The 25,343-nt window shown below is 43.4% G+C and overlaps 1 protein-coding gene across 1 annotated transcript in view; it reads right to left on the bottom strand.

The window, feature by feature from the left end:
- Positions 1–25,343, bottom strand: part of NCOR1 (nuclear receptor corepressor 1) — a 179,563-nt gene that overhangs the window by 30,683 nt on the left and 123,537 nt on the right. Inside the window, 11 exon segments of the mRNA XM_070735450.1 lie at positions 690–914; positions 2,000–2,336; positions 3,778–4,031; positions 4,932–5,015; positions 8,251–8,391; positions 10,055–10,226; positions 11,867–11,964; positions 16,690–16,794; positions 18,000–18,114; positions 19,947–20,107; positions 23,636–23,809. Of these exon segments, the coding sequence (XP_070591551.1) occupies positions 690–914; positions 2,000–2,336; positions 3,778–4,031; positions 4,932–5,015; positions 8,251–8,391; positions 10,055–10,226; positions 11,867–11,964; positions 16,690–16,794; positions 18,000–18,114; positions 19,947–20,107; positions 23,636–23,809 (1,866 nt within the window).

The following is a 25,343-nucleotide window of genomic DNA, read 5'->3' as shown; positions in this document are numbered from 1 at the left end:
ATCATGGGCTTTCCCAAATATGCCCATGTTACACCAACACTCTGCAGTGTGCATTGGTTGCCGATCAGTTTCCGGTCACAATTCAAAGTGTTGGTTATGACCTATAAAGCCCTTCATGGCATCGGACCAGAATATCTCCGGGACCGCCTTCTGCTGCATGAATCCCAGCGACCGATTAGGTCCCACAGAGTGGGCCTTCTCCGGGTCCTGTCAACTAAACAATGTCGTTTGGCGAGACCCAGGGGAAGAGCCTTCTCTGTGGTGGCCCCGACTCTCTGGAACCAACTCCCCCCAGAGATTAGAACTGCCCCCACCCTCCTTGCCTTTCGTAAGCTCCTTAAAAACCCACCTTTGTCGTCAGGCATGGGGGAACTGAGATATCTCCCCCGGGCCTATACAATTTATGTATGGTATGTTTGTATGTATGTCTTTTTAATAATGAGGTTTTTAAAATATTTTAAATTGTAAATTATTAGATTTGTCATGAACTGTTTTATTGTGTTGTGAGCCGCCCTGAGTCTACGGAGAGGGGCGGCATCCAAATCTAATAAATGAATGAATGAATGAATGAATGAATGAATGAATGAATGTCCAAAAGGAGTTGGGCAGCTCACAAATCTAATAAATTAAATTAATAATAATGATAATGACAACGACAGCAACAACAACAACAATAAAATAGTACCTACCGGGATCCAAGGCTCTGTGAAACTGGATGGCCGGGTCCAGGTGAGGCGAGAGATGGCTCCTGTAAACCTCGGGGGCAGCCCCTCGGTGGTGGGGGTCGAAGGGACTGTGAGTGACAACGGGGTCAACCCCCGGGACCGGAGATTTGGCCGGGACGCTCTCCCGTTGCGTCGGCGTCAGAGTGGACTTCCTCTCGTGGTTCAAGGGCTTCCCCGAAGAAAGGTTGCCTGCAACAGAAACCCGGATTTCGGATTAAGAGTGGGCTGGCGGTTGTGGGAACGCAACCCAATTTGCCTGCTGGGAAAAACTCGCCCAACAAAGCGGCTGGTTTGATTTGAAATACAGAAAGACAAGATGAGTGATGGCAGAAGACCACCCAGGGTCAATCAGGTGCTCCCCTTCAAGTTGCATGCTTCTTTTTCGTTTATTTATTTATTTATTTGATCTTTTATGCCGCCCTTCTCCTTAGACTCAAGGCGGCTTACAACATGTTAGCAATAGCACTTTTTTTAAAAACAGAGCCAGCCTATTGCCCCCACAATCCGGGTCCTCATTTAATGAGATCTTCCTCTTTGGGGCAGTCCCTGAGATATTGGAAGGCTGCTATCCTGTCTCCCCTGCTCCATCTTTTCATTAAACTAGCCAGGCCCAGTTCCTGCAATTCCGTTCTTCATATGTTTTAGCCTCCATTTATCCCCTAATTCTCTTTGTTGCTCTTCTCTGCACTCTAACTAGAGCCTCAACATCCTTTTTGCATTGTGGTGACCAAAACTGGATGCAAATATTCCAAGTGTGGCCTTTCTAAAACCTCATAAAGTGGTATTAACGCTTCACGTGATCTTGATTTTCTCCCTCTGTTAATGCAGCCTAGAACTGTGCTGGGTTTTTTGGCAGCTGCTACACACAGCTGGCTCCTATTTAAATAGTTGTCCATTAGGACTCCAAGGTCCCTCTCACAGTTATTCCTGTTGAGCAAGGTACCACGTGTACTGCACCTGTGCATTTTGTTTTTCTTGCCTAAATGTAGAAACATAGAAACATAGAAAAAAGACCTCCTGGTCCATCTAGTCTGCCCTTATGCTATTTCCTGTATTTTATCTTAGGATGGATCTATGTTTATCCCAGGCATGTTTAAATTCAGTTACTGTGGATTTATCTAACCTATCTAACCTTAAAGTAAAAGGGTGCGTCTTATACTCCAAAAATACTGATTAAAAGGCTTCCTGAATTTTTCAGGGTCACAGTAGGTCAGCTGGTCAACCGTCTTGTCCCTCCTCCACTGTCCGTCACAGAAGCCACAAAGGCCACCTACCTTCGCCCCGGTTCATCATGGGCGAACTTCTGGACATGCTTTGATAGCCGACCGGCGTCCTCCTGGCGTTGGCATCCTCGTAGATCCCCGGGCTGACCTGGGACTTGGGGGCCTCGTGGAGTGTCGAGCGCAGGACAGAGGGTCCCGAGCGAGAACGCATCTCTCCCCCAGCCTTGGGGTCTTCGTGTTTCCCGCGTTCCACCACCTTCATGTTCTCGGGCAGCATCTCCATGGGAGGCATGCCACGCGACAGCTTGCTGGGCCCGGTGATCAGGGACTTGACGTTGTGTTTGAGGGCCATCTGGCAGGAGCCGCTCTCGTACTTGATGGGCGTCCCCTGCAGGAGGAGAAGAGGAGAGGGTCAGATGGCGGCTCCTTGCAGCTTGGTGGGCGTGGCTGGGTGAGCCCGGCCATCTGAGTAGCACCAGGGGGGTACGGCTGGGTGGGTGTGGCCATTGATTGGCTGGGTACGGTGTAACCTGGTCAATGCCAAACTTATTTATTATTTATTAATTGGAATTGTATGCCGCCCCACTCTGAGGACTCTTAGAAAGACACTTAGACATTTAGGGACACTTATTATTTATTACATTTATTATTTATTAAATTTGTATGCCGCCCCTCTCTGTAGACTCTTAGGGACTCTTAGAAAGACTCTTAGACACTTAGGGACACTTAGGGACTTTTAGACTCTTACATTTGGGGACTCTTAGACATTTAGAAACATAGAAACATAGAAGACTGACGGCAGAAAAAGACCTCCTGGTCCATCTAGTCTGCCCTTATACTATTTCTTGTATTTTATCTTACAATGGATATATGTTTATCCCAGGCATGTTTAAATTCAGTTACTGTGGATTTACCAACCACGTCTGCTGAAAGTTTGTTCCAAATATCTACTACTCTTTCAGTTAAATAATATTTTCTCATGTTGTTTTTGATCTTTTCCCCAACTAACTTCAGATTGTGTCCCCTTGTTCTTGTGTTCACTTTCCTATTAAAAACACTTCCCTCCTGAACCTTATTTATTTATTTATTTATTTATTTATTTATTTATTTATTTATTTATTTATTTATTTATTTATTTATTTATTTATTTATTTATTCGATTTTTATGCTGCCCTTCTCCTTAGACTCAGGGCGGTTTAGCAATAGCACTTTTTAACAGAGCCAGCATATTGCCCCCACAATCTGGGTCCCCATTTTACCCACCTCGGAGGGATGGAAGGCTGAGTCAACCTTGAGCCGGTGATAAGATTTGAACTGCTGACCTACAGATCTACGGTCAGCTTCAGTGGCCTGCAGTACAGCACTCTACCTGCTGCGCCACCCCGGCTCTATTTAAATTTAAATTTTAAATTTAACCCTTTAACATATTTAAATGTTTCGATCATGTCCCCCCTTTTCCTTCTGTCCTCCAGACTATACAGATTGAGTCCATGAAGTTCATTTGGGGACTTTTAGGGACTCTTAGAAAGACTCTTAGACACTTAGGGACAAGATTATATCACATGCATAACTTTGGCTTGTAAAAAATGAGACTTTATACATAAAACGACTGATTTGAAATATCAGTGCCTGGATTCCTCCTTTATTTCCAAGCTGAGTGGGCCCAGGACAGAACACCGGACTACCTATATTTAGAAGGAACAGGCAACCACCCGTCTGCGATCTGGAGGTTTGCTCTGAACAGGGGGTGAGACTTTGTGATCTCAACAATCCCTTCCAAGTCTTAAAAAACCCCACAACAGCGGTAGGATGTGATGGTTTTTCCTCACCTGCGAGATGGATCCTTCGATGATCGGGCGGACGTTAGGGACCATGTCGGGGTTCTTCTGGCTTTCCTGGTTCAACAGCTCCTGCCGGGGAATTTCGTGGATGGAGCGCCCCATCTCCTTGATGGTGGTGACCCCGTCGTAGAGTTTGCCCTTGGCGATGGCTCCCTCAAAGGTCCTCATGGGAGGAGACTCCCTCTTGATCTTCGGGTACTTGAGCCCCATTTCGTAGTTCTCCGCGGTGGATCGTGGGGTGCCTTGGGTGAGAACGATTTAAAAAATTAAAAAAATTGAAATAAATCAAGGGGGGGGGGAATCAAACTGTATTAAAACATGTACATAATATGTAAATAGATAGTTTGCTCTTGGGTTAAAATAGTTTATACAAGAAACACCCCCGATTTGTTGGTGTGGTATGAATGTTTGTCTGGTGGTGGGCACAATACACAAAACCCTTGTTTTATGTTGTGTGAGTCTTATATTGTAAAAAATCAATAAAAATGTTTTTTTAAAAAAACGAATTCCCTGATAAGATTTAATTTTGTTCACCGCCTAGAGTTGCCACAAGAAGGGCGGCATCAAAATCTAATAAATGAATGAATGAATGAATGAATGACTCATCCCCTGATGATTCCCGAACCACCGATTTCCCTGACAATTCCCCGATTTCGCTGTTTTCCAGGTTTGCTGGACACCCTGCTAAATATACAATGAAACATTCTAGAATCAAATAATAAATAACAGATAAAAATCTATGAAATCTATAAATACTCTGGAGTGACTGTAAAAAATATGACTTTAACAATCGAGTTGTCGAAGCGTGGAACTCATTACCGGACTCAGTAGTGTCAACCCCTAACCCCCAACATTTCTCCCTTAGACTCTCCACGATTGACCTCTCCAGATTCCTAAGAGGCCAGTAAGGGACGTACATAAGTGCACTGGTGTGCCTTTCGTCCCCTGTCCAATTGTCTTTCCTTTATCTCATATATCATATATATTTTCTTCCTTTCATATATCTTCTCCTCTATTTTCACTTTTATCCTTATGTATATTACTTCATGTTTATTTTCTTCCTGTGTATTTGTGTATTGGACAAATGAATGAATGAATAAATAAATAAATAAAATAAAATAAGTATTGGTCTTTTTTCTTACCTTGCATTATTGAACCCGACAACACAGTCCTCTCCTTCATGTCGGGGTGGGGACTCCCTTGAGGTACAGCCCGGCAGATTAAGCCTGAAAAGATTAAAAATGGAAGTTACCGAAAACATAGAAGATTGAGGGCAGAAAAAGACCTCCTGGTCCATCTAGTCTGCCCTTCTACTATTTCCTGTATTTTATCTTGGGATGGATCTATGTTTATCCCAGGCATGTTTCAATTCAGTGACTGTGGATTTACCAACCAGGTCTGCTGGAAGTTTGTTCCAAGCATCTACTACCCTTTCAGTCAAATAATATTTACTCACGTTGCTTTTGATCTTTCCCGCAACCAACCTCAGATTGTGCCCCCTTGTTCTTGTGTTTACTTTCCTATTAAAACACTTCCCTCCTGAACTTTATTTAACCCTTGTACATATTTAAATGTTTTGATCCTGTCCCCCCTTTCCCTTCTGTCCTCCAGACTATACAGGTTGAGTTCATGAAGTTTCTCCTGGTAAGTTTTATGCTTCCACCCTTTTTGTATTCCGTCTTTGGACCCGTTCAATTTTATCAATCCCTTTTTGTAAGTGAGGTCTCTAGAACTGGACACAGTATTATTCCAAATGTGGTCTCACCAGCGCTCTATACAGCGGGATCACAATCTCCCTCTTCCTGCTTGTTATACCTCTAGCTATACAGCCAAGCATCCAACTTGCTTTCCCTACCGCCCCTTCCAACAGCCTCTCCCTTTTTCAATTGTGCTTTTACAAATGGCAAGAGGGACTTTCTTGGGTTTTGCACGGAGATGTTTTGTTTCTTAGCCAAGAAGTTTCTTCAGAAACGTCTCCGTGGGGAGAAATGAACCAAGGACGTTCTAGTTGCCTTCTGAAAAAATATTATTATTATTATTATTATTATTATTATTATTATTATTATTATTATTATTATTTAGATTTGTATGCCGCCCCTCTCCGTAGACTCGGGGCGGCTCAAAACAATAACAAAGACAATGTAAGAACAAATCTAATAATTTAATAAACACTAAAAACCCCATTATTAAAAGCAAACATACACACAAACATACCATGCATAAACTGTATAGGCCCGGGGGAGATGTCTCAGTTCCCCCATGCCTGACGGCAGAGGTGGGTCTTAAGAACTTTACGAAAGGCAAGGAGGGTAGGGGCAGTTCTAATCTCCGGGGGGAGCTGGTTCCAGAGAGTTGGGGCTGCCACAGAGAAGGCTTTTCTCCTGGGTCCCACCAAACGAAAAATAGCAATAGCAATAGCATTTAGACATATATACCGCTTCCTAGTGCTTTTACAGCCCTGTCTAAGCGGTTGACAGAATCAGCCTCTTGCCCTCAACAATCTGGGTCCTCATTTGACCCGCCCTTGGAAGGACGGAAGGCTGAGTCAACCTGGAGCCAGTTGTGAGATTTGAACTGCTGAACTACAGCTGGCAGTTATTTGAAGGAGCCTGCAGAACTGCACTCTAACCACTGCGCCACCCTGGTTCTTTTGCACCTTTGGGACAACCATGACCTGGATGATTGAGTTTCTCCGTAAACCTTGATACTTGGTGCGTTTTAACGAATTGGTGAGGAAGCCGGTACTGAAACATTTATCCAAGAAATATTCTTTGAAGGTTCATTTTTGTCTAAAAGCCACACAGCGTCTGTACATTTGTGGCTAGCTAACATACATCAAAATATATAAAATATCCCCTTATATAGAGTGCTGGTGAGACCACATTTGGAATACTGTGTTCAGTTCTGGAGACCTCACCTACAAAAAGATATTGACAAAATTGAACAGGTCCAAAGACGGGCTACAAGAATGGTGGAAGGTCTTAAGCATAAAACGTATCAGGAAAGACTTAATGAACGCAATCTGTATAGTCTGGAGGACAGAAGGAAAAGGGGGGACATGATCGAAACATTTAAATATGTTAAAGGGTTAATTAAGGTCCAGGAGGGAAGTGTTTTTAATAGGAAAGTGAACACAAGAACAAGGGGACACAATCTGAAGTTAGTTGGGGGAAAGATCAAAAGCAACGTGAGAAAATATGATTTTACTGAGAGTAGTAGATCCTTGGAACAAACTTCCAGCAGACGTGGTTGGTAAATCCACAGTAACTGAATTTAAACATGCCTGGGATAAACATAAATCTATTGTAAGATAAAATACAGGAAATAGTATAAGGGCAGACTAGATGGACCATGAGGTCTTTTTCTGCCGTCAGTCTTCTATGTTTCTAACAGAATGTGATAGAATAACAGAGCTGGAAGGGACCTTGGAGGTCTTCTAGTCCAACCCCCTGCTTAGGCAGGAAACCCTACACCACTTCAGACAGATGGTATCCATCATCTACTTAAAAATTTCCAGTGTTGGAGCCTTCACAATTTCTGGAAGCTAGCTGTTCCACAGACTAATTGTTCTCACTGTCAGGAAATTTCTCCTTAGTTCTAAATTGCTTCTCTCCTTGATTAGTTTCCACCCATTGCTGCTTGTCCTACCTTCGGGTGCTTTGGAGAATAGCCTGACTCTCTCTTCTTTGTGGTAGCCACTGAAAGAGACCTCGGAATCTTGGTGGACAATCAACTAAACATGAGCCAACAATGTGCAGCAGCAGCTAAAAAAGCCAATACAATCCTAAGCTGCATCAACAGGGGGATACACTCCAAGACCAGGGAATTCTTAATACCACTCTACTACGCCCTGGTCAGACCACACCTGGAGTACTGTGTTCAGTTCTGGTCACCACACTTCAAAAAAGACATTGAAACTCTGGAGAAGGTGCAGAAAAGAGCAACCAAAATGATCAGGGGTCTAGAAACCAAGATTTACGAAGAAAGACTGTGGGAACTGGGCATGGATAGCCCAGAGAAAAGGAGGGCCAGAGCGGACATGATAGCGGTCTACAGGTATACAAGGGGTTGCCACAGAGAGGAGGGGATCACTTTATTCTCCAGGGCACCGGAGGGCCGGACGAGGAACAACGGCTGGAAGCAAGGAGAGATTCAACCTGGAAATAATAACTTCCTGACGGTCAGAACGATCAACCAGTGGAACAACCTACCAGCAGACGTTGTGAACTCCAATACTCTGGACATTTTTAAGAGGAAATTGGACTGCCATTTGGCTGGGAAGCTATTGGGTTCCTGCTTAGGCAGGGGGTTGGACTTGATGACCCGCATGGTCCCTTCCAACTCTAACAATAAATAAATAAATACTGGAAGGTGCTATCATGTCACCCCTGGTCCTTCTTTTGATTAAACTAGACACCCCCAATTCCTGCAAACGAACAAGGATTCGCTAGCCAAGATTACCTTCCAAAGGTGTCGAGATGGGAGAGTCCCTCATTGACATTCCTTGTTTGATGTTTCCTTCCATGGATTCATACGTCCGCTTGAGGCTCATGTCGTGAGCCGTTCTTGGACTCCGCGTTCCTTCCCGGACGTTCTTGATGGCTGTTGGGAAGCGGCAAGAGAGAGAGAGATCAATGGAAAAGATTTTATTTTGGATTCTCCCAGAGAAAATGGAGATAATTGTCGATGGAAGACAATTTCGGCAGCCCAGGCTGGAATGGAGCTGTCCTCGGTGATCTCTGAGTTTGGGAGGGGTGTGTGTGTTGCAGATGTTTCATAACCCAACTAGATCACAACATCAGTGCTAGAGAAGAGGAGGAGGAAGTGATAGATAGATAGATAGATAGATAGGTAGGTAGGTAGGTAGGGAGGGAGGGAGGGAGGGAGAGAGAGAGAGAGAGAGAGAGAGAGAGAGAGAGAGAAACAAAGAGACAAATATATAGATGGATGGATGGATGGATGGATGGATGGACGGATAGACATAAATCAATCGATCAATATATAGATAGATATAGATGGATGGATAGATGGATGGATGGGTGGGTGATCGATCAATCGATAGACAGATTAATAGATAAATAGATAGATTAATAGATAGATAGATAAACAGATAAACAGATGGATGGATGGGTGGATCGATCGATCGATAGATAGATAGACAGATTGATTAATAGATAAATGGAGAGATTAATAGATAATAATTATAACATATTATATATGTTATATGTAATAATAATAACAGTTCTGGAGACCTCACCTACAAAAAGATGTTGACAAAATTGAATGGGTCCAAAGACAGGCTACAAGAATGGGGGAAGGTCTTAAGCATAAAACGTATCAGGAAAGACTTCATGAACTCAATCTGTATAGTCTGGAGGACAGAAGTTAAAGGGGGGACATGATCGAAACATTTAAATACATTAAAGGGTTAAATAAGGTTCAGGAGGGAAGTGTTTTTAATAGGAAAATGAACACCAGAACAAGGGGACACAATCTGAAGTTAGTTGGGGGAAAGATCAAAAGCAAAATGAGAAAATATTATTTTACTGAAAAAAGAGTAGTAGATTTTTCTGCCGTCAGTCTTCTATGTTTCTATGTTTCTAGATAGATAAACAGATAAATGGATGGATGGCAGATAGATAAATAAGATAGATAGATAGATAGATAGATAGATAGATAGATAGATAGATAGACAGAGAGAGAGAGAGAGAGAGAGAGATATTAATAGATAAACAGATAGATTAATAGATAGATAGATAGATAGATAGATAGATAGATAGATAGATAGAGATAGAGAGATAGATAGAGATAGATTAATAGATAAATAGATAAATAGATAGACAGATAAACAGATAAATAGATTGATGGATGGATGGATAGGTAGGTAGATAGATAGATAGATAGATAGATAGATAGATAGATAGATAGATAGACAGACAGACAGAGAGAGAGAGAGAGAGATATTAATAGATAAACAGATAGATTAATAGATAGATAGATAGATAGATAGATAGAAAGATAGAGATAGAGAGATAGATAGAGGTAGATTAATAGATAAATAGATAAATAGATAGACAGATAAACAGATAAATAGATAAATAGATTGATGGATGGATGGATAGGTAGGTAGATAGATAGATAGATAGATAGATAGATAGATAGATAGATAGATAGATAGATAGATAGATATCTCCTTGTCCAGCTTTGGTATTGCATCCCACCTGAGTAACGCCCGGGGATTTGAGCATCCCCACCTGTCACTCACCATCGTAGGTAATGATGTGGCCACTCTTGCCCTCATAGATGACATGGCCTTTGGAGGCGGCTGCCTCTTCTCGGCTCTTTTCTGGACTGAGGTCCTCTGTCGCCAGACGGGTGATGGTTCCTTTGAGCAGGACATCGGCGGCAATTCCCGCCTGGGGAAGGCCCGGAGTTCCCTGTAAGGGAAACATGTTTTAATCCCCTTCAAAGAAATCAATTGGATGGTTTAGTCGGATGAGCAGGTCATGAGGAAAATTCGGGGTTTGGTTGAATGGACAGGCTAAGCTTAAAAAATTAAAAGATAAAGAAAGTTGCGGGGTGGAGCTGCATCCAGAGCGCGGCACCCGCTTGGCGGGACCCAGGGGAAGAGCCTTCTCTGTGGCAGCCCCAGCCCTCTGGAACCAACTCCCCCCGGAGATTAGAATTGCCCCCACCCTCCTTGCCTTTCGTAAGCTTCTTAAAACCCACCTCTGCCGCCAGGCATGGGGGAACTGAGATCCTCTTTCCCCCTAGGCCTTTACAATTTTATGCATGGTATGTCTGTATGTATGTTTGGTTTTTATAATAATGGGTTTTTAACTGTTTTTAGTATTGGATTATTATTATATGCTGTTTTATTATTGCTGTTAGCCGCCCTGAGTCTCCGGAGAGGGGCGGCATACAAATCCAATAAATAAATAAATAAATAAATAAATAAATTTTCCTGAAGCTCTTTCCCCCTAGCCCTCGACTTACAATCATCCCAGGGGAAGAGCCTTCTCTGTGGCGGCCCCGGCCCTCTGGAACGAACTCCCCCCGGAGATTAGAATTGCCCCCACCCTCCTTGCCTTTCGTAAGCTTCTTAAAACCCACCTCTGCCACCAGGCATGGGGGAACTGAGATCCTCTTTCCCCCTAGGCCTTTACAATTTTATGCATGGTATGTCTGTATGTATGTTTGGTTTTTATATTAATGGGTTTTTAACTGTTTTTAGTATTGGATTATTATTATATGCTGTCTTATTGTTGCTGTTAGCCGTCCTGAGTCTCCGGAGAGGGGCGGCATACAAATCCAATAAATAAATAAATAAATAAATTTCCCTGAAGCTCTGTCGGGGTGGAGATTGACCCAAATTTGGGTCTAGACCAGGGCTTCTCAATTATTTTCTCTTCTGCCCCACCTTAGGAAGAAGTAAACATTTTGCACCCACCCATCCAACTCTCTGCCCGGACAATTATGTGCAATATTCTGCAAGTTTTCGCTGAAAAAACTCAAGCGGCTCATCGTGATTGGAGTGTAATGTGTTCAAGCGACGCCTTAATTTATTTGGCTTCATGCTGTCCGCCGTCAACATTTTTAGACCCAGTAAACATTCTGCCGCACTAATCCCAGCGACCGGTTAGATCCCACAGAGTTGGCCTTCTCCAGGTCCCATCGACTAAGCAATGTTGTTTGGCGGGACCCAGGGGAAGAGCCTTCTCTGTGGCGGCCCCGACCCTATGGAACCAACTCCCGCCAGATATCAGAAATTTGTCCTTTTCCATGGTCTTAGGTGACCCCTGTGAAATGGTCGTTCAACCCCAAAAGGGGTCCCGTCCCCCAGGTTGAGAACCGCTGGTCTAGAGTGACCGTCTGGCCTACTTGCAGCCAGAGGCCGCTGAAGGTGCATGTGAAAGCTTTGCTCCAGGATTTGTAGTAAATATGGGGACGTTTGGTGGCACAGTTGGGAGCAATACAGGATGTTAGACTTGTTCCCTGGTTGTGTTGCTTTCGTGCCACGCCCCGGGGTCATCACACAAGGTCAGTGGGGAAGCCAGAGGAAGCAAGGTGGGAATACCTGAGTGATGGAGCCACGCAAAGCAGGCATCGCTTCCATGGAGACTTTGCAGCTGGGGGTCCCTCGAGTGATGCTCCCTTCTTGGATGGGGTTTGTAGCTGCAAGGAAGAGGACAATGGTGAGGATGGACCGGCAGAGGCAATAATAATAATAATAATAATAATAATAATAATAATAATAATAATAATAATAATAATAATAATAATATATTAGATTTGTATGCCGCCCCTCACCGAAGACTCGGGGCGGCTCACAACAATGATAAAAACAATATTATAGTGACACAAATCTAATATTAAGAGAAATAACTAAAACCCTATCATATTAAAACCAGACAACACATACATACCAAACATAAATTATAATGAAACCAGGGAGGGGCAAGCTGCCAACTTAACAGAATATAGGGAACTTAGAATTGGACTATGGGCTCCTTGGCGATCTTGGAAATGAGGGGAAGAAAAGAAAGGATGGAAGCAAGATGAGGAAGTGAAAATAAGGAGGAGGAGAAAGAAAGGAAGGAAGGTAAGAAAGTGAAAATGAGAAGTGAGGGAAGATGGGAGGGAGGGAGGGAGGGAGGAAGACGAGAAAGTGGAAATGAAGGAAGGAAAGAAGGATGGAAGCAAGACGAGGAAGTAAAAATAAGGAGGAGGAGAAAGAAAGGAAGGTAAGAAAGTGAAAATGAGAAGGAAGGAAGGAAGGAAGGAAGGAAGGGGAAGGAAGGAAGGGGAAGGAAGGAAAGAAGGATGGAGGCAAGACGAGGAAGTAAAAATAAGGAGGAGGAGAAAGAAAGGAAGGTAAGAAAGTGAAAATGAGAAGGAAGGAAGGAAGGGGAAGGAAGGAAGGAGGAAGGAAGGGGAAGGAAGGAAGGAAGGGGAAGGAAGGAAGGAAGGGGAAGGAAGGAAGGAAGGGGAAGGAAGGAAGGAAGGGGAAGGAAGGAAGGAAGGGGAAGGAAGGAAGGAAGGGGAAGGAAGGAAGGAAGGGGAAGGAAGGAAGGAAGGGGAAGGAAGGAAGGAAGGAAGGAAGGAAAGAAGGATGGAGGCAAGACGAGGAAGTAAAAATAAGGAGGAGGAGAAAGAAAGGAAGGTAAGAAAGTGAAAATGAGAAGGAAGGAAAGGGAAGGAAGGAAGGAAGGGGAAGGAAGGAATGAGGGAGGGAGGGAGGAAGGAAGGAAGGGGAAGGAAGGAAGGGGAAGGAAGGAAGGAAGGAAGGAAGGAAGGAGTGGTGATATAGTTATTACAATGCAGCACTGCAGGCGAACTCTGCCTACTGCCTGGAGTTTGATCCTGATCAGTTTAAAGTTGACTCAGCATTCCCTCCATCCAAGGTCAATAAAATGAGGACCCAGATTGTTGGGAGACTCTGAAAACCGCTTAGAAAAGGCTGTAAAGCCCTGCAAAGCAGAATATAAGTCTTATTGCTATTGCTACCTCTATGTGTCCACTGATGGCTGATAACACTGGGAACAATTTGCAAGTTTGAGTTTCATTTTTGAGCCTTTTTATGGTTGATTAGGCATGCTGGTTTCAAAACTGTAGTTAGTTTTCTTCTGCCACGTCAAGATTTTTCTCTACACCTTATATATATAATATAGTTAATTAGACAACATGGGTATCAAATTGCATTTTTTACATAGCCATCTTACTAACTTCTGGTCACAATTCAAAGTGTTGGTTATGACCTATAAAGCCCTTCATGGCATCGGACCAGAATATCTACGAGACCGCCTTCTGCCGCACAAATCCCAGCAACCAGTTAGGTCCCACAGAGTGGGCCTTCTCCGGGTCCCGTCGACAAAACAATGTTGTTTGGCGGGACTCAGGGGAAGAGCCTTCTCTGTGGCAGCCCCAACTCTCTGGAATCAGTTCCCCATAGAGATCAGAGTTGCCCCCACCCTCCTTGCCTTTCGTAAGCTCCTTAAAACTCACCTCTGTCGTCAGGCATGGGGGAATTGAGATATTCCTTTCCCCCCAGGCCTATACAATTTATGAATGGTATATTTGTGTGTATGTTTGGTTTTTAATAAGGGTTTTTTAGTTATTTTAAATATTGGATTTGTTACATGTTGTTTTATTATTGTTGTTAGCCGCCCCGAGTCTACGGAGAGGGGCGGCATACAAATCTAATAAATAAATAAAATAAATAAATAAATTAAAATCTTGGTGCAGTCAGTGATAAGCAGGGTGAGCGATTCCACCAAGATTTGAAGGTCATGGAGGCACGAGTATCAAGGTAGATGGGATGTATGTATGATGGCTGACTATTGTTGCAGCATCAAGCGAGACGGTCCACAGATTAAACACTCCAGAAAAAACTATAAGCAGACATTTTTACCTTAATATGTATCATCACTGTTTGATAACAAAAAATTACTATTTGTATGAACACAATTTAATTTGCAGTAACTATAGCATTTGCCGCACGAATCCCAGCGACCGGTTAGGTCCCACAGAGTTGGCCTTCTCCGGGTCCCATCGACTAAACAATGTTGTTTGGCGGGACCCAGGGGAAGACTTCTCTGTGGTGGCTCCGACCCTCTGGAACCAGCTCCCCCCAGAGATTAGGATTGCCCCCATCCTCCTTGCCTTTCGGAAACTCCTTAAAACCCATCTCTGCCGTCAGGCATGGGGGAATTGAAACATCTCCCCCTTGCCCATGTAGTTTTTGTGTCTGATTCGATTGTGTGCTTGTTTTTTATATATTGGGGCTCTTTCGGATTTTTTAACTTAAAACTGTAATTTAGATTGCGAAATATTAGATTTGTTACTATGTTTTGTTTACCATTGTTGTGAGCCGCCCCGAGTCTGCGCAGAGGGGCGGCATATAAATCCAATTAATCTAATCTAACCTATTTTAGAATACAGCTCTCCTGTATGGAACCCGCATTGCATACCTGATATCAATACAATTGAGAGAATCCAGAAATCTTTCACAAGAAGAGTCCTTCGCTCCTCTTCTCACAGCAAAATACCTGACTCCACCAGACTTGAAATTCTCTGATTAGACAACTTACAACTCCAACGTCTCCCTTCCGACCTCACTATTATTCATAAAATCATATACCAAAATGTCCTACCTGTTAGCAAATTCTTCACCTTCAACAGCAAGAACACATAATCATATACTGCAACATCCTGCCTGTCAACAACTACTTCAGCTTCAACCGAAATAACACAAGAGCACGCAACAGGTTCAAACTTAATATCAACCGCTCCAAACTTGACTGTAAAAAATATTACTTCAGCAATCGAGTTGTTGAAGCATGGAACTCATTACCAGACTCCGTGGTGTCAACCCCCAACCTTTTCCCCTTAGACTTCCCATGGTTGACTTCTCCAGATTCCTTAGAGGTCAGTAAGGGGTGAGCATAAGTGCACTAGTGTGCCTTCCGTCCCCTGTCCAATTGTCTCTCCTATATTTTATATATCTTTTCTCCCATCCATATCTCCTTCCTCTACTCTTCATTGACGTATTCTATTCTCATATCTCTTCTTCTATCCCTTCCCTGCTATTTACTACTACACGTTTTTATTCTCCTTAACTTTCAATTTGTATTGGACAAAATAAATAAATATAATATAATATAATATAATAATTAATATAATATAATATAATATAATATAATATAATATAATATAATAGATTTAAACTAAATGTCAACCACTCCAAACTAGACTGCGAAAAATACGACTTCAGCAACAGAGTAATCAGTGCCTGGAATGATCTACCTGACTCTGTGGTTTCTACTCCCAACCCCAAAACTTTTAACCTTAATCTAAAATTGACCTCTCCCCCTTTCTAAGAGGCTTGTAAGGGGCGTGCATAAGCGCACCACCGTGCCTACCGTCCCTATCCTAGTGTTCTATTGTCTTCTATTATTAATTTTTATCACTACCCATCTATGTTTATTTGTACACATTAAACATTCTATAATTGTTTGACAAATAAATAAAATAAGTAAATAAAATAAACCTGACCCCCACCAAAACCGACCGTGAGCAAGTCATTCTGCACAAATAGAAAGCAAACCCCACTTCCTTCTAGCCCTGGTGATGTTATCTAGTTGGGTGATGAGACATCTACAAGGAAAGAAAACCCAGCTAAAAGGGCACCATGGACCCTAGAGAACGGAACGTACCGAAGAGACTGACAACAGACCATGTTAAGAAGGCACATTTAGAAACATAGAAGCATAGAAGATTGACGGCAGAAAAAGACCTCATGATCAATCTAGTGAGCCCTTATACTATTTTTTGTATTTTATCTTAGGATGGATCTATGTTAATCCCAGGCATGTTTCAATTCAGTTCCTGTGGATTTACCAACCACGTCTGCTGGAAGTTTGTTCCAAGCATCTAATACTCTTTCAGTAAAATAATATTTTCTCATGTTACATAGAAACATAGAAGTCTGACGGCAGAAAAAGACCTCCTGGTCCATCTAGTCTGCCCTTATACTATTTCCTGTATTTTATCTTAGGATGGATCTATGTTTATCCCAGGCATGTTTAGATTCAGTTACTGTGGATTTATCTACCACGTCTGCTGGAAGTTTGTTCCAAGCATCTACTACTCTTTCAGTAAAATAATATTTTCTCATGTTACATAGAAACATAGAAGTCTGACGGCAGAAAAAGACCTTGTGATCCATCTAGTCTGCCCTTATACTATTTCCTGTATTTTATCTTAGGATGGATCTATGTTTATCCCAGGCATGTTTAAATTCAGTTACTGTGGATTTACCAACCACGTCTGCTGGAAGTTTGTTCCAAGGATCTACTACTCTTTCAGTGAATTTTCTTCCTTCATCCAAGCTGGGCTTACCTCGAACGACTCCCTCGTGCTGCGCTCTTACTAACAAGCCTTCGGGCTGTTGTGAATTTTGGCTCCGGGGTGAAAATTCCTCTTGCTTGATGTAGGGCAGCGAAACTTCAAAGAAAGCAAGGAGATCTTTTAATATCGCACAAAACTGTTTCATCCCACACAGCCTTGGAGCACCCAAGCGTGGTGCATCAGTCGGATCTGGGCTTAGGGCAGTGGTTCTCGACCTTTCTAATGCCGCGGCCCCTTAGAAACATAGAAGATTGGCGACAGAAAACGACCTCTTGGTCCATCTAGTCTGCCCTTATAATATTTCCTGTATTTTAAGAACCTGGTCACGGAGTGAATTAAGTCCTTAAGTAGAGGCACCACTGTAGATGCTTGGAACAAACTTCCAGCAGACGTGGTTGGTAAATCCACAGTAACTGAATTTAAACATCCCTGAGATAACATCCCTGAGATAATAAATATAAGGGCAGACTAGATGGACCATGAAGTCTTTTTCTGCCGTCAGTCTTCTATGTTTCTATGTTTATCTTAGGATGGATCTATGTTTATCTCAGGCATGTCTAAATTCAGTTCCTGTGGATTTATCTACTGCGTCTGCTGGAAGTTTGTTCCAAGCATCTACCACTCTTTCAGTCAAATAATATTTTCTCATGGTGCTTCTGACCTTTCCCCCAACTAACCTCAGACTGTGTCCCTTTGTTCTTGTGTTCACTTTCCTATTAAAAATACTTCCCTCCTGAACCTTATTTAACCCTTTGACATATTTAAATGTTTCGATCATGTCCCCCCTTTTCCTTCTGTCCTCCAGACTATACAGATGGAGTTCATTAAGTCTTTCCTGATACGTTTTATGCCTAAGACCTTCCACCATTCTTGTAGCCCGTCTTTGGACCCGTTCAATTTTGTCAATATCTTTTTGTAGGTGAGGTCTCCAGAACTGTTATTATTATTAGATATAACATATATAATGTTATTATTATTATCTATTAATCTATCTATTTATCTATTAATCTGTCTATCGATCAATCAATCAATCCACCCACTCACCCTTCCATCTATTTATCTGTTTATCTATCTATCTATTTATCTATTTATCTATCTGTCTATCTATCTATCTATCGATCAATCCACCCAACCACCCACCAATCCATCCATCTATATCTCTTGTAGCTCGTTTTTGGACCTGTTCAATTTGATCCATATCGTTTTGTAGGTGAGGTCTCCAGAACTGGACACAGTATTATTCCAAATGGGGTCTCACCAGCGCTCTATACAGCGGGATCACAATGGATGGATGGATTTACCTGACTTGGAATCCTGTTGTCTTGGCAGGCCGAGTGAAATGGAGCCTCCAGGTGGCTTGGCTTGTTCTTGACCGTAAGAGCTCTGACTGTGGGACAGGTAAGTGCCCGGCGTTCCCTACAAGTGGGCGGAAAAGCACATTTTGAGAAGCGAGATAATTACATGCCGGGAGAGACTGCAGCTGGGAGGAATACACCTGTGATCTCGGTCAGAGGGAGACGGAGAAATCCCGCAGGTGGGTGGCGTACGGAACAGGACGCAGATGACGCTGGAGATGGGACACGCTTCATTTCTACAGACAGGCGTGGGAGCTGCTGGTCAGGTGTGGTGGGAACCCTGCTGGTTGAAATCTAGTGTGTCTTGGAGACACCCATTATGGGACGCACGAGCTATATGAAGAGCCACCTGAATTCTCCATGCCTATCTATATGTCTGTCTGCCCATCATGCCCTTCTCCCCCATATCTATTTAGTTATATTTATGTCTGTCTATTATCTATCCATCCATCCACTCAATCATTTATTTTATTTATTAAATTTGTATGCTGCCCCTCTCCGTAGACTCCATCTCTATCATCTCCCTGCCTATCTATCTATCTATCTATCCATACATACATACATACATACATACATACATACATACATACATACATCATCTCTCTATATATATTGATGTATATATATCATCTATCCTGTCTGCCTGCCTGTGTATGTATGTATGTACAATGATTTGTCATTGTATATTGTTTTTATCATTGCTGTGAGCTGCCCCGAGTCTACGGAGAGGGGCGGCATACAAATCTAATAAATAACAATAATGTGTATGTACGTATGTCATCTATGTAGCTGCCATGTCTGTCTGTCTAGTTATCATCATCACCTTTCTGTGTGTCAGTCACTCAGTCTATCTTAGTTTATCTGTCTGTCTATCTTATATCTATCTATTATATATCTCTCGGTTTGATTGTGTTTACATATTTATCTGTAAATATATCTATCATCCGTCCGTCCGTCCGTCCGTCCATCCATCCATCCATCCATCCATCCATCCATCCATCCATCCATCCATCCATCCATCCATCCATCCATCCATCCATCCATCTATCTATCTATCTATCTATCTATCTATCTGATCTCTCTCTCGGTTGACTGAGATTATATATTCATCTGTAAATATGTCTATCATCTGTCTGTCTATTATCTATCTATCTATCTATCTATCTATCTATCTATCTATCTATCTATCTATCTATCTATCTACCTACCTACCTGATCTCTCTTGGTTTGACTGTGTTTATATATTTATAGGTAAATATATCTATCATTTGTCTGTCTATTATCTATCTATCTATCTATCTATCTATCTATCTATCTATCTATCTATCTATCTATCTATCTATCTATCTATCTATCTATCTATTTACCTACCCACCTACCTGATCTCTCTCGGTTTGACTGTGCTTATATATTTATCGGTAAATATATCTATCATTTGTCTGTCTGTTATCTACCTACCTACCTCCCATCCATCCATCCAATTTAAGAACCTCCCATCTTTCTCAAAATGTGACATACAACAAAACATTAAAAGCAAAACCTGTTTGCTTTAAAATTTAAAAAGGCCAGGGCAGTTTAAAATCCATGATAAGGCAATGGGGAAGGCCTTCCCCATTGCTGGCCCTCACTAAATCTCCCCCCCCTTGCCCCAGCTATTAATTAAGGGCCCTCCCAGGCCCCAGCCTCGACAACATTTAAAAAAGCTGCCTGTATGGGGCCGCCTTCCACCCAACTGTTGTGAGCCGCCCCGAGTCTGCAGAGAGGGGCGGCATACAAATCTAATAAATAATAATAATAATAATAATAATAATAATAATAATAATAATAATAATCTTCTTGTACCCAAGACCGACCCAAATGAATCCATGTTTCTTTTCCCCCTTTTCCACTTACTTGCGAAATGGAGCCCCCCATGATGAAGGAGGGCTTCTCGGAAGGCAGCACCGTCTTGGAGGAGGGGATCAGAGGCGGGGGCGGCCGGGTGGGCCTGGTGGGTGGGGGCCGGACCCCTTCCGGAAGGTTGGTGATGACTTGATGGGGAGCTGGCTGCAGGACTTTGGGGAGGAAGTAAAACAGATGGAGAATAAATTAGACACGAAAGAGAATATTTGGAGCTCAGGGTTGAACGGCGGGGGCCTTGATGCTCTCTTGAGCTTGGTGGTTTTCCCGCAGATGTTTCCTGACCTGACTAGGGAACATCATCAGTGCTGGAAGGGAGAGGGGTTTGGGGAGAGGAGGAGGAGGAGGAAAACTGGGATCCTTGGTGCTCTCTGAGCTTGGGGTTTTTCGTGCAGGCATTTGCCCTTAAGACTATTTCCTGTGTTTTATCTTAGGACGGATCTATGTTTATCCCAGGGATGTTTAAATTGAGTTACTGTGGATTTACCCACCACTTCTGCTGGAAGTTTGTTCCAAGCATCTACAGTAGTGCCTCTACTTAAGAACTCAATTCGTTCCGTGACCAGGTTCTTAAGTAGAAAGGTTTGTAAGTAGAGGCAATTTTTCCCATAGGAATCAATGTAAAAGCAAATAATGAGTGCAAACCCATTAGGAAAGAAATAAAAGCTTGGAATTTGGGTGGGAGGAGGAGGAGGAGGAAGAGGAGGAGGACAGTCGCTGCCGAAGGAAGAAGGGGAGGTGAGGGGAATAAAAAAAATTCCAAAGGCTTAAAAAAAAACTTCCTCCCATACATCCGGCGCGAGGCTGCCTCCCATACACTGCGCCAGGGAGAAAAACCCAAGTGGCGAGAGGGGGAGCGCCATCGAAAGGCTCCTCTGGCAGCCCAGAAAAGCCTGAGATGGCCGGGATTAAAGGGGGAATGGCAGGAAACTGGCCGGGCCTTCGTGCCGCTGGGAAATTTTTCTGGGCTCGGTTTCTTAAGTGGAAAATGCTTAAGAAGAAGCAAAAAAATCTTGAACACCCGGTTGTTATCTAGAAAAGGTCGTAAGTAGAGGCCTTCTTAGGTAGAGGTACCACTGTACTGCTGTTTCAGCAAAATAATTTTTTCTCACTTTTACTAGAGAAGGAAGGACAATAAAAAAACCTATTAAGTATTCAATAAATAGTGTATAAACTTACTATCCCCACTGCACCTCGACCCCTCCGCGTGGGCAGCAGCCCATTAATGGGTACAACCCACCTGTGGATGCTGTCAAAGTCCCTGATGAAGACGATGTCTTCAAAGGGGCTAAGAGCAACCCAGCTGTGTGGGGTCACTCACGGACGCGAATCCTAGAAAGGAGACTTGGACACATTCTCTCTTTGGGTGAAGTGACACGGTATAGAGCCATGTACTTCTTTTTATTTGGAAGCATGAACAAACGGGGATAATTACACATACATGTCAAGTGATCCATAACTTCAAACATATCTTTGAGTTCTTCCTTTTCCCACAGATATCCCAAAACAATTTCCTAGAAACTCTTCCTCAGAGCAGATGTTTCTCACACCTAATTTCTCTGAAGCCTTCTGCCTTATCACAACTAATCTTCCTTAATCACCCTCTCGTCCTGTGTATGCTTCAGGCAATGTAAATCTCCCCCTTTGGTCCGGAGTGATGTAAACTTTGTTTATCAGTGAGATGTTTATTGAGCCCTTTTGTTTCCCTTTTGTTTACCAGGGATACAGACTAGGCAAGTTAGTGCCCTCCTATCCTGGCTTATAGTAGAATGGGTAAGCAGAGCATTTTTATGCTAGAGGTCCAGATATATATAATTATGATACAATGCTATTCTAACATATTTATGCTATACTGCAACATCCATCGTCCCCCTTCTCTCCACCACCCCTTCTATCCCGGATAACAGGGGTAAAATCCAACAGGTTCTTGAGAACCAGTAGCAGAAATTTTGAGTAGTTTGGAGAACCGGCAAATACCACCTTGGGCTGGCACCATAGGGGGGAGGAATGGGGATTTTGCAATACCCTTCCCTGCCACGTCCACCAAGGCACACCGTGCCTACGAAGCCATGCCCACGGAAGGGGTACAGAAACATTTTTTGAATTTCACCCTTGCCTGATGACACTACCTAGCTGGGTCATGAAACATCCGCAAGAAAACCCACCAAGCTGGAACTGGAAAAGGTTCAAAAAAGGGCAACAAGTATAGTCGAGGAAATGGAGCCCCTCCCTCATGAAACCAGGTTGCAAGGCCTTGGTCTCTTCAGCCTTGAAAGACGGCGTTTAAGGGGAGACTTGATCGAAGGGTATAAAATCCTGCATGGGATAGAAAAGGTGGATAGAGAAAAATATTTTCTCTATCACACAATACTAGGACGAGGGGGCCCTCCCTAGAGTTCATAGGTAAGAAAGGGAGGACAAAGCAAGGGAGATATTTCTTCACCCAGAGGGTCCCTGGTTGATGGAATTCACTTCCAGAAGAGGTCGTGACAGCTGTCAGCCTGGAGAGCTTCAAGGCAGGATGAGACAGATTCAGGGATGCCAAGTGTATCCATGGTTATTGAAATGGATGTCCAAGTGCTGCCTCTATGTTGGTTGAGGCAAGTAATGGTACCTTGAGTCCCATTTGTTGGGGGTCCAGGGAAAGGGAGGGACCGTCTTCTGCTGCACGAATCCCAGCGGCCGATTAGGTCCCAAAGAGTTGGGCTTCTCTGGGTCCCGTCGACTAAACAATCCTGTCTGGCGGGACCCAGGGGAAGAGCCTTCTCTGTGGTGGCCCTGGCCCTCTGGAATCAACTCCCCCTGGAGATTAGAACTGCCCCCACCCTACTTGCCTTTCGCAAGCTGTTGAAAACCCACCTATGTCCCCAGGAATGGGGATGATTGATATACCCCCTAGATATCACGGTTTATGTATGGTTTGATTGGGTTGTGTGACTATTTTAATGATAAGGGTTTTTACGTATTGGATTTGTAAACTGTTTATTATTGTTGTGAGCCGCTCTGAGTCTCAGGAGAGGGGCGGCATGCAAACCTAATAAATTATTATTATTATTATTGTTGTTTTGCCTTCTCCTTCTGCTCAAGATCCCCATGGACAATTGGGGGGCCACTGGGGGACACAGAATGCTTCACTCGATGGGCTTTGGCCCCATTCAGCATTCATTCATTCATTCATTCATTCATTCATTCATTCATTCATTCATTAGATTTGTATGCCGCCCCTCTCCGTAGACTCGGGGCAGCTAACAACAGTAAAAAGACAATATGAACAAATCTAATATTAAAAATAATGAAACAAAAACCCCAATTTAAGAAACCAGTCATACATACAGACATGCCATGCATAAATTTTATAAGCCTAGGGGGAAGGGAACATCTCAATTCCCCCATGCCTGACGACAGAGGTGGGTTTTAAGGAGCTTACGAAAGGCAAGGAGGGTGGGGGCAACTCTGATATCTGGGGGGAGTTGGTTCCAGAGGGTCGGGGCCGCCACAGAGAAGGCTCTTCCCCTGGGTCCCGCCAAACGACATTGTTTAGCATGGCTCTTCTTGTGTTCTTATGTTCTTAAGCTCAGAGAGCACCACGTATCCGCAAATTGTGACTCTCTGGCTACTAACCACTCACCTCTCACCGGTCAAAAGCAGCCCAGGGAAACGGTGGCAGGTGTGCAAGAATTTACCTGGCGGGACGCTGTAACGGGCGGCATTCATATCCGGCTGGGGCGAAGCCTTGTTCATGTCCCGGGGGGAGAGGCGGTAAGGCGAGCCCGATCGGGCCGCTGCGTTTTGCATCTGGGCTTCCTGATCCATGGCCCGCTTGACTTCCGCGTAAGGCATGTAGGCGATGGCCTTTGCTGGCAAGAGAAAAGGAAGAGCGTCGTTTAATAAGCGAGGAAGAGAATCTTTTTTATTTTTATTTATCTTTAAAAAATACATCTTTATTAAATATATTTCTCAAAACAATAAGGGGAGCACTCAAAAGAACACATCCTAGATCTGGATGAATGAAATATTCTCACTGAATACTTTGTTCTGTACAAAGTTGAATGTGGACAACAGCAGGTGAAATTGATGGTCCATCAGTGTTGCTTCCTAAGTGGACGGTTTGATTTCATAGAAGTTTGGTTTACTTGGAGTTATATTGTGTTGTTTAAGTGTTCCCTTTATTTTTTTGAGCAGTGTATTTACATTAAAAATGAGAACAAAAGGATATACAGTTGTACCTCTAGTTACGAACTTCATTCATTCATTCATTCATTCATTCATTCATTCATTCATTTGATTTGTATGCCGCCCCTCTCTGAAGACTCGGGGCAACTAACAACAGTATAAAAAGACAATGTAAACAAATCTAATATTAAAAATAATCTTAAAAACCCCAATTTAAAGAACCACTCATACATACAAGCATACCATGTATAAATTCTATAAGCCCAGGGGGAAGGGAAATTTCAATTCCCCCATGCCTGACGACAGAGGAAGGTTTTAAGAAGCTTGCGAAAGGCAAGGAGGGTGGGGGCAACTCTGATATCTGGGGGGAGCTGGTTCCAGAGGGCCGGGGCCGCCACAGAGAAGGCTCTTCTCCTGGGTCCCGCCCAATGACATTGTTTAGTCGACGGGACCCAGAGAAGGCCAACTCTGTGGGACCTAACCAGTCGCTGGGATTCGTGCAGCAGAAGGCGGTCCCTGAGATATTCTGCTCCGATGCCATGAAGGGCTTTATAGGTCATAACCAACACTTTGAATTGTGACCGGAAATTGATCGGCAACCAATTCATTCCATGACCAGGTTCTTAAGTACAAAGGTTTGTAAGAAGAAGCAATTTTTCTCAAAGGAATCAATGTAAAAGCAACTAATGCGTGTGATTGGGGAAACCACAGGGAGGGTGGAGGCCCTGTTTCCTCCCAGGAGATTCCTAGAGTGGCCCCACGGAACCTTCTCCCCACCTTTTCTGGCCCTGTTTCCCCCCCAGGGGATTCCTAGAGAGGCCCCACAGAGGCTTCTCCCCACCTTTTCCAGCTGTTTTTCCTCCCAGGAGATTCCTAAAGAGGCCCCACGGAGGCTTCTCCCCGCCTTTTCCAGCTCTTTTTCCTCCCAGGAGATTCCTAGAGAGGCCCCACGGAGGCTTCTCACCGCCTTTTCTGGCCCTGTTTCTTCCTAGGAGATTCCTAGAGAGGCCCCACAGAGGTTTCTCCCCACCTTTTCCAGCTCTGTTTCCTCCCAAGAGATTCCTAAAGAGGCCCCGCGGAGGCTTCTCCCTGCCTTTTCCAGTTACAATTTCGGAGGCTCGGGTTTGTAAGGGCTAAATGGTTCTTGAGAAGAGGCAAAAAAATCGTGAACACCCGGTTCTTATCTAGAAAAGTTTGTAAGTAGAGGCGTTTGTAGGT

Source organism: Erythrolamprus reginae, chromosome 1 (assembly GCF_031021105.1).
Source record: "Erythrolamprus reginae isolate rEryReg1 chromosome 1, rEryReg1.hap1, whole genome shotgun sequence".
Classification (NCBI taxonomy): domain Eukaryota; kingdom Metazoa; phylum Chordata; class Lepidosauria; order Squamata; family Dipsadidae; genus Erythrolamprus; species Erythrolamprus reginae.
The sequence above is the reverse complement of the archived record's forward strand: the minus strand, read 5'-3'. Positions and strand labels throughout refer to the sequence as shown.